Raw genomic sequence first — 17,989 nt, 5'->3', positions numbered from 1 at the left:
TGAGGAAGCTGGGTTTGGAGGTGATAGAACTTGCCCAGAGTCACTCAGCGTGTGAGTGGCGAGGACAGGCCCTCAGCCTGGATAGTTGGGTTCCCAGGTGCAGAAGCGCCACCTGTATGCTGGGCGTTGGGCTTTGCTCCTCGTGGTGGCTGTTAACCCCTGCAAGCCCTTGGAGCACTTCGGAAGGTGTTGTGTGGTGTTCTTGTGTAAAAGCGTTCTGTGCTCTTACTATTTATGTCGTATGTTCAGATTTTATGTATAAGTAGAATAACCATGTATATTGGTTTATTTTCAAGTTTTTCCTATGAAAAATTTAAAACATACAAAGAAGTAGACAGAATCACGTAACATATCCCCCTGTGTGCAACTAACTTGAGCAATTATTAATGTTTTGCCAATATTGTTTCATCTTACCTCCTGACTCTCCACAGTTTTTTTCTGGAATATTTTAAAGCAAATGTCAGATGTCACGTCATTCTACCTGTAATCACTTCAGTGTGTATTCCTGACTGATGATACCTTTTCACATACCAATCCCAGATACATGTCATTTTGAAACTTAACTTCCTTCAACATTATTTTCTGAAATGATCCCTGTTGATACAAGTTGCCCCTGAGCTATCTTTTTTAAGAGATGGGGTCTCACTCTGTTGCCCTGGCTGGCCTCAACCTCCTGGGCTCAAGCAGTTCTCCTACATCAGCCTCCCAAGTAGCCGGGCCTACAGATGCCGTGACCAAGCACGCTTACCTGTTTCATAGAACATCATTGTGTGAATCTGCTGCAGAGTCTTTATTCTTTCCCCTCATGGAGGACCTTTGGGGTCTTTCCATTTTTCCCTTTTACAGTGATGCAAGGACCAGTCATGGCCCCTATTGCCCTGTGCCCACATGAGAGAGTTCCTCTAGGGTGCAGGCTAGAAGTGGAATTCCTGGTATATAGAAAATACATACCTTTATCTCTGCTACATCTGAGTTCCAAAGTAATTGACACTCAGCAGCAGTGTGTGAAAGGCCTTTGTAGTTTTCTTTTAATGGTACAACAAATTATCATTAACATAATGGCTTAAAACAACACAAATTTATTGCCTCATAGTTCTGTAGGTCGGTAGCCCAACATGGGTCTCACTGGATTAAAATACAGGTTTAATTAGAGGCTGCTTTTCTTTCTGGAGGTTCTGGGACAGTTAATTTCCTTGTTCATTTCAGTTGTTGGCAGAATATGGTTTCTTGCAGTTGGTCATGGGACTTGGTCCCTGTTTCCTTGCTGGCTGTCAGATGTGGTTGGTGGCTTCTAGAACCCCCTGCATTCTCTGGCCTGTGGCCCCTTTTCCCATCTTCGGGGCAGTAGATCAGGTCCAGCCCCTCTCATGCGTCCCATCTCTCCTGCCTGAGGTTTCTGACTGACTTCGTATTCAGGCATACCAGATATCCCAGATAATCTTCTTGTTTTAAATTCTGTAGTCTTAACTGCATTAACACTCCATTAATAACATTCCTATTACCATGTAACGTAACAGAGTCATAGGTTCCAGGACCTGGGACGTGAACATCTTTATCCCTAATAGCTTATAAATACATTCTTCCTTGCTTTTTTTACCCTTTGAAATGATATTTTAAAGCATAAAGTTACACATATGTAGCATATATATGATAAAGAAACACACACACACATTAATGTAGCCAAATTTATCAATCTTGTTTTTGTGCTGTTGACTGCATTTTCTTCCATGCTTTTCATATTTTCAGTTTTAAACTGAAATATGAAAATAGTAACAAGAAGAGATCTAATTTAATTTTTCGTTATAGATAGCCAGTTGTCCTAGCTTTATATACTCAGAAGTCGATTATTTCCTTACTGCTTTGAAATGCTTTCTCATAGTGCAGTGTACCATGTGTGCGTGGATTGGCTTCTAGGCTATTTCTATTGCGTTGGTCTTTGTTGCTAAACCTTTGTCATTTTAATTTTTCCTTTTGTGTTTACCAACAGTGAATATGATATTTATGGGTTCAGGACTGTACCTGAGGATGATGAGGAAGAGAAGTTGGTTGCCAAGGTCCGTGCGTTGGACCTGAAGACTCTCTACCTGACAGAAAACCAGGAAGTCTCCACTGGGGTCAAGTGGGAAAACTATTTTGCGAGTACAGTGAACAGGGAGATGATGTGCTCCCCAGAATTAAAGAACCTGATCCGTGCGGGCATTCCCCACGAGCACCGTTCCAAGGTATGGAAGTGGTGTGTGGACCGTCACACCAGGAAGTTCAAGGCCAACACTGGGCCTGGCCACTTCCAGACGTTGCTGCAGAAGGCGCTGGAGAAACAGAACCCGGCCTCCAAGCAGATTGAGCTGGATTTGCTGCGAACTCTGCCCAATAACAAACATTACTCCTGCCCCACCTCAGAAGGCATACAGAAGTTACGCAACGTCCTCCTTGCCTTCTCCTGGCGGAATCCAGATATTGGGTACTGCCAAGGCCTAAACAGGTGGGTGTGCGGCATAAAGTGTTCCCATTTGCCATTAGGCAACTTCTAGGCACCCGTGCTGCCTGGAAGCTCCCTCCCTTCCTGGTTGGCCAAGAAAACTCAATATTTTGAGAGAAAAAAGCAGTTGCAGCAAGTCCGTTTTCACGACAAAATATCCCCACTTCTAGAAGAACTGACAGAAACAAACATGCTTTCAGAAAGTATGAACACAGAGATAAATTCATTTGAAACTATAGAAGTCTCATATTTTCTGTTCGCTCTCATCACACTCGGGTTTTGATCAGAAGTTTGATTTTACTAGTTTAACTACATGGAGTGGAAATTGGTGGTTACCCCTTGTTTATGCAGTCTGCAGGATCTTTTTGTGAATCAAGAAGTCACCCCAAACAGTTATTCAGCCAATTAAAACTTAGCCCTTGATGAACTTAAACTGGTTTCCTTTTAAACTAGAATCTTTAATCTTGCATACTTTCCTACTTTCATAGGCAGAGGATGCCGAAAGGCCTCTCACACTTTCTTGGTGATCCAGGCTCATCCTCCTGAGCTGTGCAGGGATGGGATGAGGCCTTGGGAGGACTGCGGTCTGCTCCCCACGAAGCTCCTCCCGTCACTGGACTTGGCTCTGTCTGCTTCTTACCTGGCTGGCACGCTTTCTGCTTACTGCTGTCCTTGCAGTTGTCCATTTATATCGCTCTCTGAGTAATGAAAGTAGGTAACCAAGCTTGTTAGAAATATGGATAAAGGTTGAGTTTGGTGGCTCACACCTGTAATCCCAGCACTTTGAGAGGCCAAGGTGGGGGTATCACTTGAGTCCAGGAGTTTGAAACCAGCCCGGGCAACATAGTAAAACCCTGTCTCTATAAAAAAAAATACAAAAAATTGGCTGGGTGTGGTGGTCACGCCTGTGATCCCAACACTTTGGGAGGCTGAGGCAGGTGGATCACCTAAGTCAGGAGTTCAAGACCACCCTGGCCAACATGGCGAGACCTCTGTCTCTACTAAAAATACAAAAATTGGCCAGATGTGGTGGCACATGCCTGTAATCCCAGTTATTCGGGAGCTGAGATAGGAGAATCGCTTGAACCTGGTGGGCAGATGTTGCACTGAGCCAATATCGCAGTCACTACTCTTCAGCCTGAATGACAGAGTGAGTGAGACTCCATCTCAAAAAAACAAAAACAAAAAATTAGCTGGGTGTGGTGGCATGCGCCTCTAATCCCAGCTATTTGGGAGGCTGAGGTGGGAGGATTGCTTGACCCCAGGAGATGAGGCAGCAGTGAGCCACACCACTACACTCCAGCCTGGACGACAGAGTGAGACCCTGTCTCAAAAAAAAAAAAAAAGATACGGATAAAGTAAGAATGAAAAAGCTCTGCATTGTATCGTAGGAATTCTGTAAGCCGTGCATGAGCTGGAGTTCTCAGTGCTGACTTTTGTCCTGGCTGCCCGCAGGCCCTTTTGCTCCTGCACCATGCCAGGCATTGACTTCCATTTCTATTTATGTCTGAAATGGAGTATTACAGGAAGAAAGGGTTTAAGCTGGAATGATATTTGGTTAAAACCTGAAACCAAACAGTTTCCAGGAAGTCATTGTCTCTGTGGTGGTGAGGATAGGGCCCTCTGTGTGCCCTCAGAAAGTGAAAGGGACTATCGCTGCTCCTAGACAGTCTCCATTTTAAAAAGCCTGCCTAGTAAAACAGTTTTATTTTGCATAAATCCACCATTCACATTGGATACTCAATCTGAGAATTCCTGGAAGCTGGAAACCCCCGTAACTAAGGGTCCTGGTGAGGACCTGAGTGTGCCCATTTGGGGTACGGTAATGCCCATTTATCTGGCGTCGTCATGGAATCCATTTTTTCCTACATAAAAGACACTTCCAGATAATTGAAACTTTCTCTCTACACTTCCACTGGCCCTGTCACCATTAAAACCTCTTAATTGTGACCATTTTATAACCATTTTATGGGACTTTTTCTTCAAAATAGTTTGTATGTGTCCATGCCTTCTGAGCACCCAGAACTTTAGTAGGACAGCTGTAGCGTTGTCTAGATGATTGTGATTCGGGCCTGTCACCTGGAGTATTGGTGATTTCAGTGATGTCCTCAAAGGCTCTGCTCTGTCTCCTGGCACCATCGAGTGCTGTGGATTTGGTGTCTGTGCCTGTGTGTGCTGTTTTTCTCTCGTCTGCCTCTGCCAGTGGTCACCTTTTTCCTTTGTGTCCCATCTCTGCCTACTTGAGACATCTCCTTCCCACCTATCCAGGACTTATTTACTCATTTTCCATTTAATTTGAGATGAGTTCATTATAGGATTTCTTTTTTTTTTGAGATGGAGTCTTGCTCTGTTGCCCAGGATGGAATGGAGTGCAGTGGCGCGATCTCAGCTCACTGCAACCTCTGCCTCCCAGGTTCAGGCGATTCTCCTGCCTCAGCCTCCCGAGTAGCTGGGATTACAGGCACACGCCATCATGCCCAGCTAATTTTTGTATTTTTAGTAGAGACAGGGTTTCACCATGTTGGCCAGGCTGGTCTTGAATTCCTGACCTCAGATGATCTGCCCTCCTTGGCCTCCCAAAGTGCTGAGATTACAGGCATGAACCACCACGCCTGGCCCATTATAGTTTTATCTAAGGAAAAAAATGGTAAGAAATGGCTTCAAGGGTTTTCCCATGAGTGTTGCTCATAAGCTTCGTGTCATGGGCAGAGGTTTTGGGTTTCAGCTGAGAAGAGGGAGGCCTTTCTCTCACTTCTTCCTTTCCATGCTGCTGCTCCAGATACCCACTTGGAGCCATACCAGGGCTACTGATGAGTACCCTCTTGTTGAGTGACAGCATGTAAATAGCTGACCCCAGTTTCTGTTATGAACAGCATAGCAACTGAGTTCTTCTCAAATGATGAACTCAATCAGCTGCATTCGCAAAATATTATAATGAAACTTTTTTTTTTTTAAATGAGGCTGGTTGATCATTAGGAAACAATTTCATCTTTGAACAAAAACCAAATGAAAGTGGGGGAAGGTAGCTTTGCTTCTCAAATTTTAGGAAATGCCTCATTTGCAAAGGAACACTTGCTCTTTTTTCTTTCTTTTTTTCTTTTTCTAATGAGGCAGGGCCTTGTTCTATCGCCAGGCTGGAGTGCAGTGGTGTGATCATCCCTCACTGTAGCCTCTGCCTCCCAGGCTCAGGTGATCCTCCGGCCTCAGCCTCCTGGGTAGCTAGGACTTACCAGGTGTACTTCACAGCTCCTGGCTGATTTTTGGTTTTCATTTTCTAGAAATGCGGTCTTGCTATGTTGCCCAGACTGCTTTTGAACTCCCGGCCTCACGTGGTCTTCCTGCCTTGGCCTCCCAGAGTGCTGGGATAATAGGCATGAGCCATTAAGCCAGGCCCTCATTATTCTTTATTGTTGAACTAGAAATGGTTTTGGCCATGAGAGAGAAAGTGGCTTAATGCAGACGGTGTCTGTGGAGACTGTGGTGGCAGCAGTCTGTGCCTGGGTGCTCATCTTGTCCTCGCTTTGCTTGTAGGTTGGTGGCAGTGGCCCTCCTGTACCTGGAACAAGAAGACGCTTTCTGGTGTCTCGTTACCATAGTGGAAGTTTTCATGCCTCGAGACTATTACACAAAGACTCTTTTAGGATCACAGGTAAGTTTTGAAAATTCTGTGCTTCAGTCGCCAATTTTAGAATTGCAGCTGAAATGTGACCTGAATTAAACCTGTGGTTGGGGTGCGGTGGGGGGGGCTTTGTGTCTGTGACTTCAGAGACTGATTCTTAAAGATGGCAGGGCTTGTCTCAGACTTGCCCCAGTCATGGCCTGCTGTTTGTGACTGAAGGCCGGGTTGGGCTCATTCAGCCCCCTGGGAACCAGCAGACAGACCCATCGTGCAGGCCGAACGCTGTGTTCATTGTTCCGCGCCTTCTTCCCCAGATGCAGGCTCACCGGCAGGCTGAGTCATAATCTAGGCGTGGTTGGGGACGGGTGTGTTAGCTCAGGCTCTCAAGAAGCAGATGCTGGGGTGTGATGAGACAAACCAGAGACTTCTGGGGGGAACCGCTGTGGAGGACAAGGGACAGAGAAGCTCCAGCCCCAGGAAGGAAGAAGGATGGGGAAGAGAGTCCCAGACCCTGTGCAGTGGCGACTGAGCAGTCCTGAGGATGTCTGGGCGGGGCCAGTGGGGCCCCGTCAAACCAAGGATGGCGGCCAGGCACCCGCCTCCAAAGATGGGCTGCATTCGTGCCGCCGCCGCACTCATGCCCTGCAGCTGGGGACCGATGCGGTGATGCACCAGAGGGGCAGCGGCAGGGCCTGCAGTCACCTCCCACGGGGGTTCTGAGTGGCGCATTTCATGCCTTCCACACCTGGAGTCTGATGCCAGGGGTGACATGGGCTGGGAGAGCCCAGTGTTTCTGTCTTTGCTTGATACAGTCCTGACCCTGGACCAGACCCTTGGCCCTTTGTGTCTCCCCTGGGCTGGGCTGGGCCTGCTGCTGGCACTGGCTTCCCCATAGGCTGGCCCTTGGCATGTGGCACCTCAGGCACCTTCCGTCGTAACCACAGCTGTGCCCGCATGTGCCCGTTCTGTCGCGTATCTCTTCTCCAGGTCTGTGGCCCCGCCTGGCCTGCCTGCCCACAGCCGCTCCTTGCCCTTCTCCTGCACTACCTGGTGTTGTGAGGCCTGGCCCTCAGGCCAGTAGGAGGCGCTGGCTGGAGACTGGAGGTGGCAGAAGGGGCTGAAGGGGTTTCCCTGCCCATCGCAGGCACTGCCTCTGAAGGTGGCTTTGTCTCCTCTGTGCCCAGCTCCTGTCTGGTGGGTCCTCCGTGCCAGCTGCTGATCCCACTTGCTCCCTTCATCTCTCCCGCCAGGGTGGCTTTCTGCCCTTGCTAAACTCTGAGCTGCCTCACCATCAGCTGTTTGGCTTCTCAGCTTTTCTGTCACTGGTGTGACCAACCCCTGGATGACATTCCCTCAGCAACACCTATTTAGAGAGACTTCCGTTTTCCTGACTGAACCCTGAGCGGGTGTCCTTTGCATTTGCATTTCTGTCTTTGGGGGAAAGGTGGTCATTATTGCCTCTGCCTGTGCTCCTCACCTCTCCAGCTCCCCAGGCTGGAGACTCAAGCCGTCCTGGATTCCTACCTCCCTCTCCTGTATCCCCGTCACCACCATTTCTAGTGCTGCCACCTGCCCCAAGGCAGGTCTGCTGCTGTTCCCGCTGCTCCACTGCAGGCCTCCGGGACAGTGGCCACCGGACCGGATCATCCTGTGTGCCTGTGTGTCCTCCAGCGAGTCAGTGGTACCTGAGGGCCACTGCCCTGTCTTCCTCTTAGTATTCCTGGCACCCCACACAGTGAACATCTGAACTTACATGAGCTACTCTGCGATCAGGGAAAGGGAATTGGCATCTACTGAGCCTGGCCCGGTGCCAGCAGCTGTATGTCTGCACAGAGCTCTGCACGTCTGCACAGAGCCCTGCATGGTGGAGCCCAGTGTCCCCATTTGACTTAGGAGAAAACTGGGAGTTGAAAACATTAATAAGCAACTTGCCTGATGGGCTGAGCTGGGGTTTGAACTCGGGCCTCCGTAGCTCTGGGCCTAAGCTCGCCCCTCCCTGCCCACTGCCTCCTAGAACATCACGGGAGGATGGCTGAGTTGGAGCTCTGGCCTTCCCGGAGGGTGCCTTTCGCCACAGCTGCCCCCTTCAGGTCTCTGCCCCAGTTTCACTGATATCAGTGGATCCCAGGGGAAGCTCATTTGGTCTCCCTGTGATCACTTTATCTGCTAATTACCCCAGAAATGTATTGTTCAGTTGCATTGGTGTGTTGGAAATGAGCAGCAACAGGAAGAGGCAGTAGTCAGTCGGGTGGGATTAGAGGGTCAATAAAGGACGTTTTGTGAATTCATGGGCACTTGAAAGCTAATAGCTTTCAGAGATTCAAATATAAAATATCAAGTGACTCAGTGTTTCAGAATAAGAAAAATGAAGCATTGCTCTTTCTTAATTCCACTGAGGTGTGGTCAAGCATATCGGTCAGGAAATTGGGCGGAGGGTCACATGTGGTCAGGTCACAGCCCAGGCCCTACGCCCTATGAGCTGTGTAGCTTGGTCACATCATTTAACATCTCTGTGCCTTAGTTTCCCATATGTAAGATGAGAGAAGTATTCCCCTCACATAGCTTATTTGAGGTTGAATTCAGATGATGCATTAAAAAAGTTTAATGCTCAGAACATTGTAAAAACTCAGTAAAAGTTGGTAACACAGTATAGGGGAAGACCTATTTTAAATGTCTGGATTTAACATAAAATTTGCATCACTTTGTCATATAAACATAAATGTGAATTCTAAGGAGGCTTTTCCCCCCTGACTGTACAAGTAATAGATGCTCACTAAAGAGAAGTCAGGCAATGTAGAAAGATGTTAAGAAGAAAATGAAAGGCCGGGCGTGGTGGCTCACGCCTGTAATCCAAGCACTTTGGAGGCCAAGGCGGGCGGATCACCTGAGGTCGGGAGTTCAAGACCAGCCTGACCAACATGGTGAAACCTCGTCTTTATTTAAAAAAAAAGAAAATGAAAATTACCTGTTATCCTACCAGCTAGAGAACCATGGTTAGCATTTTGATCTCTTTCCTTTTGCTCTTCTTCCCTGGTTCATATAGGCATTCAAATTGAGAGCACAGTGTATCCTGACTGGTTCACGTTATAGCATGAGCATTTTCCCATGTCATTTTATACTTTGTAGGCCACCATCCTGCTTGGTGGCCTAATATTCCATCAGGTGGTGCTAGAATGTGTTTAATCACCCTCCCGTTTATCAATGGGCATTGTGTAAGGCTGCTGGTAGAATGCGGGTAGCTTTGTGTGTGCTGTCAGCCCCCAGCACTGGGCTTTGCCAATCACTGTCAAACTGCCTCCTGCCAGAACCAAGTGCCCGAGCCCCATGCGCACTGCTCCTGCAGTCTGCATGCTTGTCAGCTTTTCCGTTCATTCCATCCTTTGAGTGCATGTTCTGTGCCAGGACCTTACGAGGCGCTAAGGACACAGAGATAAATGACACAGTCATTCCATGTCCTCCAGAGCTCAGTGGGGGAGGGAGCTTGAACAGAGGCCAGAGCGTGCCCTGGCAGCCGGGTCCACACCAGCCCTCCGCCAAGCACCCAGGCAGCCTCAAGAGTGAGACACAGTCTGCCGCCTAGTTGGAAGAAGAGATGTGTACCAGGATCTTCTGCCACGTCAGGGCCAGCTGATCGCCCCTCCCTCTTGGACGTCTTTCGTGGGATCCTCCAGGCGGAATGAATCACGTCATCATCAGCTGGTCTTACAGTGAGCTCTCCATCTCCCTTGCCACTTTACAGCTCCTTAAAGTCAGCTCCTGGCTGGGCATGAAGTATGGGAAAATACGTACAGTTGACCCTTGAACAACATGGGTTTAAACTGCGTGGTCTACTTACATGTGGATTTTTTCAACCAAACACAGATTGAGAATACAGTATTCACAGGATGTGTGAAACCCTCTTATACGGAGGGCCAAGATGTCAACTGCAGGACCTGAGTGTGCTGTGTGCTGCAGGGGGTGGTCCTGGAACTAATCCCCACATACAGCAAGGGACAACTGTGGTTGTTTTTCACACTATGGATGCTTACTAGGTTGGTACTAGGTTTTTTTTTTTTCCCCATCGCATCCAATTGATTAGAATTAAAAGCATCAAAGTGTAGTCTACTGTGTGAGGTTGAGTATTGTTTTGTGAAACATTGGTTTCTGTTTTATACGTGTGCACGCTGGTTCGTGTGGACTGGGTGATGGCTGAAGATGAATGTTTTTATGAGTCACAGACAAAGGCTGCGAAAGCCGCTGGCTGACAGGATGGTGTGTTGACTCCTCAGTGTGACACGGGGCCTCTGCGGCCTGCTTCCGCCAGGCTGTGCCGCCTCACCTCCTGGCCCTCTTGCCTGGAAGCCTGAGATCTGGCCACAGGAGCGGTTTCTCCTCGGGGCTTGGCCGGGACCTGTCCGTGGCACCACAGAGCGGTATGAACACGTCGTGACCCAGGCCTGGCCGTGGTTGGAATGACCCATGCGTCCAGCTTTCCCCTCTCGTCTTTTAACTCTTTGAGGTCAGGGTTGAACCTTAGCGCTCTGCCCAGCACGGGCCCTGTGCCTGACAGCAGCAGTAACCAGGTATTGCTCTTCTGTCGTGCGATGGGTAAAAGAAAGGTTATTAACTGTTTCCAGATGAAGCACGAGCCGTTTAGAGCATAATATGCTAAAGGCCACCCAGCTAGTAAGTTGTAGAGCTGAGATTCAGACTCAGGTCCATGTGACTCTAGAGTCCTCACCCTCCCACTGCATGTACCGCCCAGCAAATGCTTGTTGAATGGACGTGGTGAAGCTGCTTCCTCTTTGGGTCAAGAGGAAGCATCTTGACTCCCATCTGCCCGGGATTCCAGTTTGTGGCCCTTTGTGTCAACGTCTCCTGTACCTACGTGAGGACTGGCAAGGCCGACTGTCCCACCTGCTCCTTGCAGCGACCTATTTCCCAGGCGTTTTGAGTACAGGAGTTGGTTCCAGGTTCCAGATGCCCCACTCCCATTCCCTGTGGAGAGCGTGCTGTTGAGCAGACACTCAGTTTGTATGTGCAGTGCACGAGGTCAGCGCTGCTGGAACGTGGCGTCTGGCTCTGCGATGGGTCCTGGAGCACGTTTGGAACAGCTGTGCTGCTGTCGCGTGGGCCGCACCCCCAGGCTGTCCAGTTGTGCATCTGCTCATCGGCTTGCCCGGTGTCCTGGCAGGCCCCATATGCTTCTGCCCTTTGTTCCCTCTCCAGGTGGACCAGCGGGTGTTCAGAGACCTCATGAGTGAGAAGCTGCCTCGGTTGCATGCCCACTTTGAACAGTACAAAGTTGACTACACGCTCATCACTTTCAACTGGTTTCTGGTGGTGTTTGTGGATAGTGTCGTTAGTGACATCCTCTTTAAAATATGGGACTCTTTCCTTTATGAGGGACCAAAGGTGAGTTCTTTTAGCTCAGCTAGTTTTAGATACACACGCTTGACGACTATTGGCAGCGTTGGTGGCGGTAGAGTGGCGGGCTCACCTTGTGAGGGTTACCACAGTGCCCAGGGGATTTCAGCACAGCATGCACTAGAGCTGGGTCCAGGGTATCAGGAAACTGTAGTCATTGGTTCATTTTTCAGAAACAGTCAACCCGCACCAAGCCCCGTGGTAGGCGCTGGGAGCTGTGGCTTGTGGTTTGAGCCAGAGTCTCACCATCTGTCAGACGGCTGGTGGTGCTGCCCATCGTATGGAGGAGGAGATGGAGGTCTAGAGAGCTAATCAGCAGGGGACCAGGGGCACGAGCTTCAGAGCCTGACTGCCCATGACCCTCCCACCCGCTCTGTTGTATACTGTTTAAGAATTGGTTTTTGACTAAGGAACATATTTACATATTAAACTCTCATCATATAAACAGGGGTATGTAATGAACCGGAGGCCCCCCTTGTCTTCTAGTTACTTTTCTCCATTTATTATATATCTTAGCCGGGCACGGTGGCCTGTGCCAGTTGTCTCAGCTACTTGGAAGCCTGAGGCGGGAGGATCATCCGAGACCAGGAGTTGAAGTCTATCCTGGGCTGGAAAGCAAACAAAATAAGAGAAAGCACAGGCTGGCGCAGGCCCTTAGATATGGGGAAGCAGTTTGTTCCAAAGCTGCGTGAACTCGCGAGACTCCCAGGAGTCCATTTCCTCTAACCTCTAACATGCACCAAACACAAATCAATTAAAAAAAACCAACCTCTCCCATCTTCAGAAGCTCACTAGTTGGGATGGAAACTGCCTCTGTAGGTGGGACTTTCTAAGAGTTTCAGAATCAGAAAAGCTTGGTTTTGGTTTTATTTTAAAATGATTTCTTACATTTGTTCGTTATGCTTTATTGATTAGAAATGCTAGCTGAGAATGAAAGGATTCCACAGACATCTCCATAAGGAGATTTTTGGTTTGGGCTGATGTGTTGTTGAAAACCACCAGAGTTTGTTTTCCTGTCATAAAGGAGTCTTGGCCTAGCCAGCGAAAATTGCCCCTTGGACCAAGTGTCTGTCCCCAGGGCGGGGACTGTGCAAGTCATGTCCCCAAGTCCCCAGGGGGGCCAGCACTGCTCTGGAGTCCAGCCTTGTGCTTGGACCCATAGGTTTTTCCACTAATAGATGTCCCTGTTCATCCCACAGGTTATTTTCCGTTTTGCCCTGGCACTTTTTAAGTACAAGGAAGAGGAGATCTTGAAACTGCAGGATTCGATGTCCATATTCAAATATCTCCGCTCCTTCACTCGCACCGTCCTCGATGCTAGGTGAGTCCTGGGGAGGTCTCAGATGTCAAGGAGAGCAGGAAGCCTGGCCCCTGCCTCCTTGAGAGCAGTCCGTCCTTGCTGTCTTCAAACTCAGAGCCATCCCAGGTGTATAGTGTGGGAGAGGGCATTGCTTTCCAGGGAAAAGAAAGAGCAAGTGGTGTGAGCCCCAAGTAGCCTTACGAGGGAGGAATTTAGATGAGGCTTCTGTCCTTTATCCTACAAACATAAATCCCCACAACCAACAGCAATCGTTTCATTTGTCTGGAAAACATTTACTGAGTGCCTACTGCGTGGCAGGACCTGTGCCGGGCACTGATGACGGGTGGAGAAAAAGACCTGTCCTGGAATCCCTTGCTGGGGACTCTGTTGTACGTCATTTGATCAGTGCTGTGGTAGAGGGTGCCCAGGCCGGAGAAAGGCTGAGTAAATTGGGCAAGGGCAGTGAGGAGACAGTCTGGGGACAGGTGTCCTTCAGGAGCAGCGCGGAGCTGTGGGGCACGTGTATTTGGGGAAGCGTGGTGGCGGCTGAGCCCGGCTGGCGCCGATGTGGCTGGGCCGTAGCAGAGCTGGGCTGTCAGGGCGCTTACAGATTTCACTTAGAACTTGAGGCTGCATCCTCAGAGTTCTGGGAAGTCACTGCAGGGTTAGGCAGGAGACGCACAGGTCAGATTGGGGCAGGACTGGTGGCTGTTAGAGGGCTCTAGGGACGGAGGTGGTCCCACAGATGGAGAAGAGGGGCAGATTGAAGAGAGGGAGGGAGGAACTTGACTTGGAAGACCCCTGGGTTTCTGGCCTGGGCAGCCAAGTGTTCAGGAACCCTCCCTGGCCACACGGTCATTGCCTGTTCTGGGCCACCCTCATCCATATGTCCCCTGGACCACAGCTGTTGGCTGCTCTGGCCCTGGCAGCTGAGTTGGACACTGGGAGCTGAGGGGGCTGGCTGAGGCCATGCCAGGCTTCCTGGAGGTTGTCACAATTTTTAGGATCTTTTATTGGGGAGTGGGTTTGTAATAGTTTCAGGCTTACTAATAGCACCAACAACAGTGCCCTGATTTCTGGCAAATGAGAAAGGTTATCGGAATCATATTTGCTAGGGAAAGTTTGATTCTGAGTTTTGGGGTGAGCCTGGAGAGTTTCTGTTCATCTCACTTTGGGTCAAGATTGCTGAGAGTGACAGAGTGAGCTTGCCCATGCCAACAGCTAGGGCTGTGTTCAGAGCACCGCTGCCCACAGTTCTGTGCTGGGTCACAGGCTCTGCCAGGAGGTGTGGAGGCGGGTGGGTGGGGGCTCTGGCGAGCGCCCCAACTGTTCCTGGCACAGCAGGCTGACCGGGCCCCTCCCACACTGCTGGGCCTTGTGTGGTCCTGCAGCGCCGCCTTGTGACCAGCTCGTGGTACCATGTCCCGTGCAGCTTGCTTTAGAAGGCAGGGTTGCTAGACTAACAGGTGCTTTAAGGAGTGCCAGGCCATGGCGGCAGGCTCCCCGATGTTATCGAGACTGCAGGAGCCCTGGACCCGTCTCTGGGCTGGAGCCTCAGTGTTTTAATCAGCTCCCCAGGCTAGTATTTGCAAGGAGGCCAGTCCTGCCGCACAGAGGGAGGGAGTTGTGTAGTGAACTGCATTCAAGAGACGGGGGCTAACAGGATTGAACTGGGCTCTGCAGCAGGACTTCTGGGAGCCTTTTAAGGTGCTGGACATCATCTCCTAAATTTAGCTGACCATGGGGCACCTTCTCATCCTCCAGCAGAATCTTCCAGGCCTGAGGCAGAGGCGGGGTCTGGTTTCCCGGGTGCCAGCCTGGGGCGAGGGGCCTCTGTCAACTGAGGAGCAAATGAGGAATTATACTTGGGGCTCGCGTTCTGCAGCACAGGAGGGCTGAATGCCGTAGGTTTGGGGTTTGTGAGGGCTGTGGGCTGACAGCTGTGGGGGAGAACGGGCTGGTGGCGGGGGCCCTGCACCCCGTTCACATGGAGCCGCCTTCTGTCTGGTGGGGCTGGCAGCCTGGTCCTCGGAGCCAGGCAGGAGGTGGAACCTGGGAACTCCCCATGCAGGGACCCCTGTGCTCAGGCCTCCCCTGTTCTCTGGTGCTCCCGTGTTCTAGAACACATGCTGGGGAATTCGGAATTTAAATAAAGCTGGCCTTTCTGACCTTTGACCTCCCTGCAGGAGAAGCCTCTGGCTGAGAGTTAAGCATGTGTTTTAAAACATAAAAGGCTACGAGCTTATGTAAAGGAGCCCAGGCAGCCAACAGCAGCGGGAGCAAATGGCCTGCTGTGAAGGGGACAGGGAGGAAGTCCTTTGGGACATTTCTGTTTCATCACAGCTTTTCCTGGGGCTGGTGAGTCTGTTGGGCCTGTGGTTGACAGGAAAGCGAGTCAACCCCTGTTGCTGGATGCAAAGCGTCTGGGGCCTGGCAGAATCCAGAGAGGGGAAGAAGGCAGCCCCAGTGTTGGAGGATCCAGCTTTTCTTGTGACCCACGGAGACCAGCGTGGCGTGGCTGACCCATTAGTGCTACAAATCGACAGCCCGGCCTCAGGACAGCTTTTGGTTTTGTTTTACTAAGCCACTGACCAGTGCGTAGGAGCCAGTGATCACAACCTTAAAGTTTTGATTGTGGATCGGTACCTTGACCTGGGGAGAATGTGAAACCCACGTGCTGCACATTTCTCTGTGGACTGCATCTGGACACTTGTCACATTGCTGACTGGGTCTGACAGTCGTCGCCAGGACTGCTGGGCCTGTGTTCATGCCCAGTCACTCAGTCCTGGGACAAAGACGCCTGGACTCATGCCCGGTGCCAGGCCTTGTGTCTGCCCGAGGATGCAGACACACCTGCATCTGCTGTCACCATGCAAGGCCGGGTGCTCTTCTCAGCGCTTATATGTGGGCACTCTAGTAATCCCACCCCTGGGAGTGGCACTACTGTTATCCCCAGTGTGCAGATAAGGAATCTGAGGCCAGAAAAGGGGGCGACTTTAGTCACACAGCAAGCACGTGGCAGAGCTGGAGTCCAGGCTGTCGTTCTGAGCGGGCCCTGGCAGGGTCACTGTGCCTTGTTGCCTCTCTGCAGAAGGTGGGCCTAGTCCCCTACGTCAAGCCCCCAGCATGGCCAGCGCTCTTTCCACCCCACCCCAGGCCGCCTGGCTCTGCCCGTGAGGGCTGTGTGTGAGCGCTCACTCTGGCACCACTGATTCTCTTGTTTCTGTCCTGCGCCCTGCCAGGAAGCTGATCGGTATCTCCTTTGGGGACCTGAACCCCTTCCCCCTACGCCAGATCCGGAACCGACGTGCCTACCACTTGGAGAAGGTCCGGCTGGAGCTGACCGAGCTGGAGGCCATCCGCGAGGACTTCCTGCGTGAGCGGGACACCAGCCCTGACAAGGGTGAGCTGGTCAGCGATGAGGAGGAAGATACCTGACCTTCTCCATCTGAGTGGGTCCCTGGACACTGTTCTTCCTGCCTTCAAACCAAAGTATGCCCAAAGGGCGAAAACGCGCTTAAAAGCCAGAATGTAATGTGTGTGGCCTCTGGGAATCTGCTGGGCAGATGTCCAAAGCCAGACTGCACTTCCTCACCTCCCACTGCATGGGGGCAGGGCTGGGAGGTCCGATCTGTTTACAGCCATCTCCACGCCACGGCTTCTGGTTACACGTATCCCAGTCATGTTTCTGCCTGATTACTGGCGGGACGTCGGGCTTACCAGTGCTGTGTGCAAGAGCCTCTGTCAGCCTGGCGGTGCCCTGACCCTCTGAAACCTTGCTTTGCTGGGCATCTCCCCTTGTTCTCCCTCCTGCACACAGTGGGCAGTTGTGTGTGGTTTTGAATGGCAGTGCTGTGAAGGATGCCCACTGTGCTTCAGGCACCTGTAGGCCAGAGGGTGGCTGCCTCAGGCATAAGGTTTGGTATGAAAATGAACCGCTGTGGAAAAGCAGGCACATCCCTTGTTCAGAAACTGCCACTGTAGAAAGCCTGTGAACCTTCTGCCGGTGGCTTTAAGCCGCCAGCCATGCCCCATTTCTAGAATAGCCTTTGCCCTGGCTATCCAGACACCCACCTCACTTCTCACGGCCAGCCTGGGTTTGTACATTGCTGGGCTGCTCTGTCCCCAGCTTGCTGTGTCTGGCATGGCTCTGTGAGGTTCTGTGGAATGCCCTCTTGACTCACATTCACCAGGTATGGTGAGGTGCAATTCCAGGTAAATGGTGGACCATCACATTGCAAAGCAGGCCCACCCCTGGGCTCCCTGGGCTGGCCTTGGTTGAGGGGAAGGATGAATCTTTTTGAGGGTGCTTTGCAGGGCAGTGGTGCAGCTGCAGTATGAACGCTCTTGGACAGCTGAAAAGCTTGGCCTCCTTGGGGATGGCCAGTGCTCCCGTGTCTGCTCCTCCTGACTGCGTTCTGCAGGAGGCCAGCTGCCAGCGCTGGGGCTGGGAAACTCCTGCGCTTGGGGCCCAGGCTTGGGGAGCTCTCCCAGATGTGAGCCCTCCCCACCATTGCCTAGAAGCATCTTGTTCTCTGCAAGGACGCAGGGTCACTGTTGCCTCTGGCAGTTTCTGGGAACTCGGAGGACTGCCTTTCTGAAGGCTGGAGAAGGTTTTGAGCAAGGAGCTTACTTCTGTTCAGTCCCTCTAGACCATCCCTGATATGCAGATGTGACAGGGTATTTTCCGGCAGTCTTATTAAAATACGAGAGAAGCGATCTCCGTGGAATGTTTCACATTACCTGAAAAAAACTGAAATCACCCTTGGTTGGCAGAATGCAGTGGGACTAGGAATCGAAGCAGGGCAGTTTTAGGGAGCACCTTTTTCCTGTTACTTTCTGCTGTTGACTCTAGCACTGCCGCACGAAGGTGGCGTTTCCGCATGCTAGACAGAACCTCGGCTCCATGTCTTTAGTGGAATTGTTCTCTGTGTAGAGGGACTGACTTCCATGTTTAGCCAAAAGCCTTTGCCTGTTTCAGGCATCAGAAATGGGTTTTGTCATTGTCTTTGTCTTTGAGAACAGCGGATTCCTGAAGGAGTATGTCCTGTGAGCTGGGCGTTGCATCTGCTCCAATTGAGTGTTGGAACCCCACCCCCTGGCCCATTGTGCAGAGGTAACTGTCAGCCTGGGGGGCGGCTGCTCAGGAGGAGCAGCAGGAATTGTCAGCCTGGGGGCGGCTGCT

At 50.9% G+C, this 17,989-nt stretch overlaps 1 protein-coding gene across 2 annotated transcripts in view; it reads left to right on the top strand.

The window, feature by feature from the left end:
- TBC1D2B (TBC1 domain family member 2B) overlaps window positions 1-17,989 on the top strand; it is a 76,172-nt gene extending 58,183 nt beyond the window's left edge. For both annotated transcript variants that reach the window (XM_032270669.1, XM_032270670.1), the window contains exons 9-13: window positions 1,988-2,482; window positions 6,011-6,128; window positions 11,307-11,492; window positions 12,704-12,825; window positions 16,047-17,989. In XM_032270669.1, the coding sequence (XP_032126560.1) occupies window positions 1,988-2,482; window positions 6,011-6,128; window positions 11,307-11,492; window positions 12,704-12,825; window positions 16,047-16,242 (1,117 nt within the window). In that variant the 3' untranslated portion in view covers window positions 16,243-17,989. The remainder of the gene's footprint in view (window positions 1-1,987; window positions 2,483-6,010; window positions 6,129-11,306; window positions 11,493-12,703; window positions 12,826-16,046) is intronic.

This window comes from Sapajus apella, unplaced genomic scaffold, assembly GCF_009761245.1.
Source record: "Sapajus apella isolate SASKATOON/1434 unplaced genomic scaffold, GSC_monkey_1.0 scaffold214, whole genome shotgun sequence".
NCBI lineage: Eukaryota > Metazoa > Chordata > Mammalia > Primates > Cebidae > Sapajus > Sapajus apella.
Note: the sequence above shows the minus strand (reverse complement) of the source record. Positions and strands in the feature narration are given on the sequence as shown.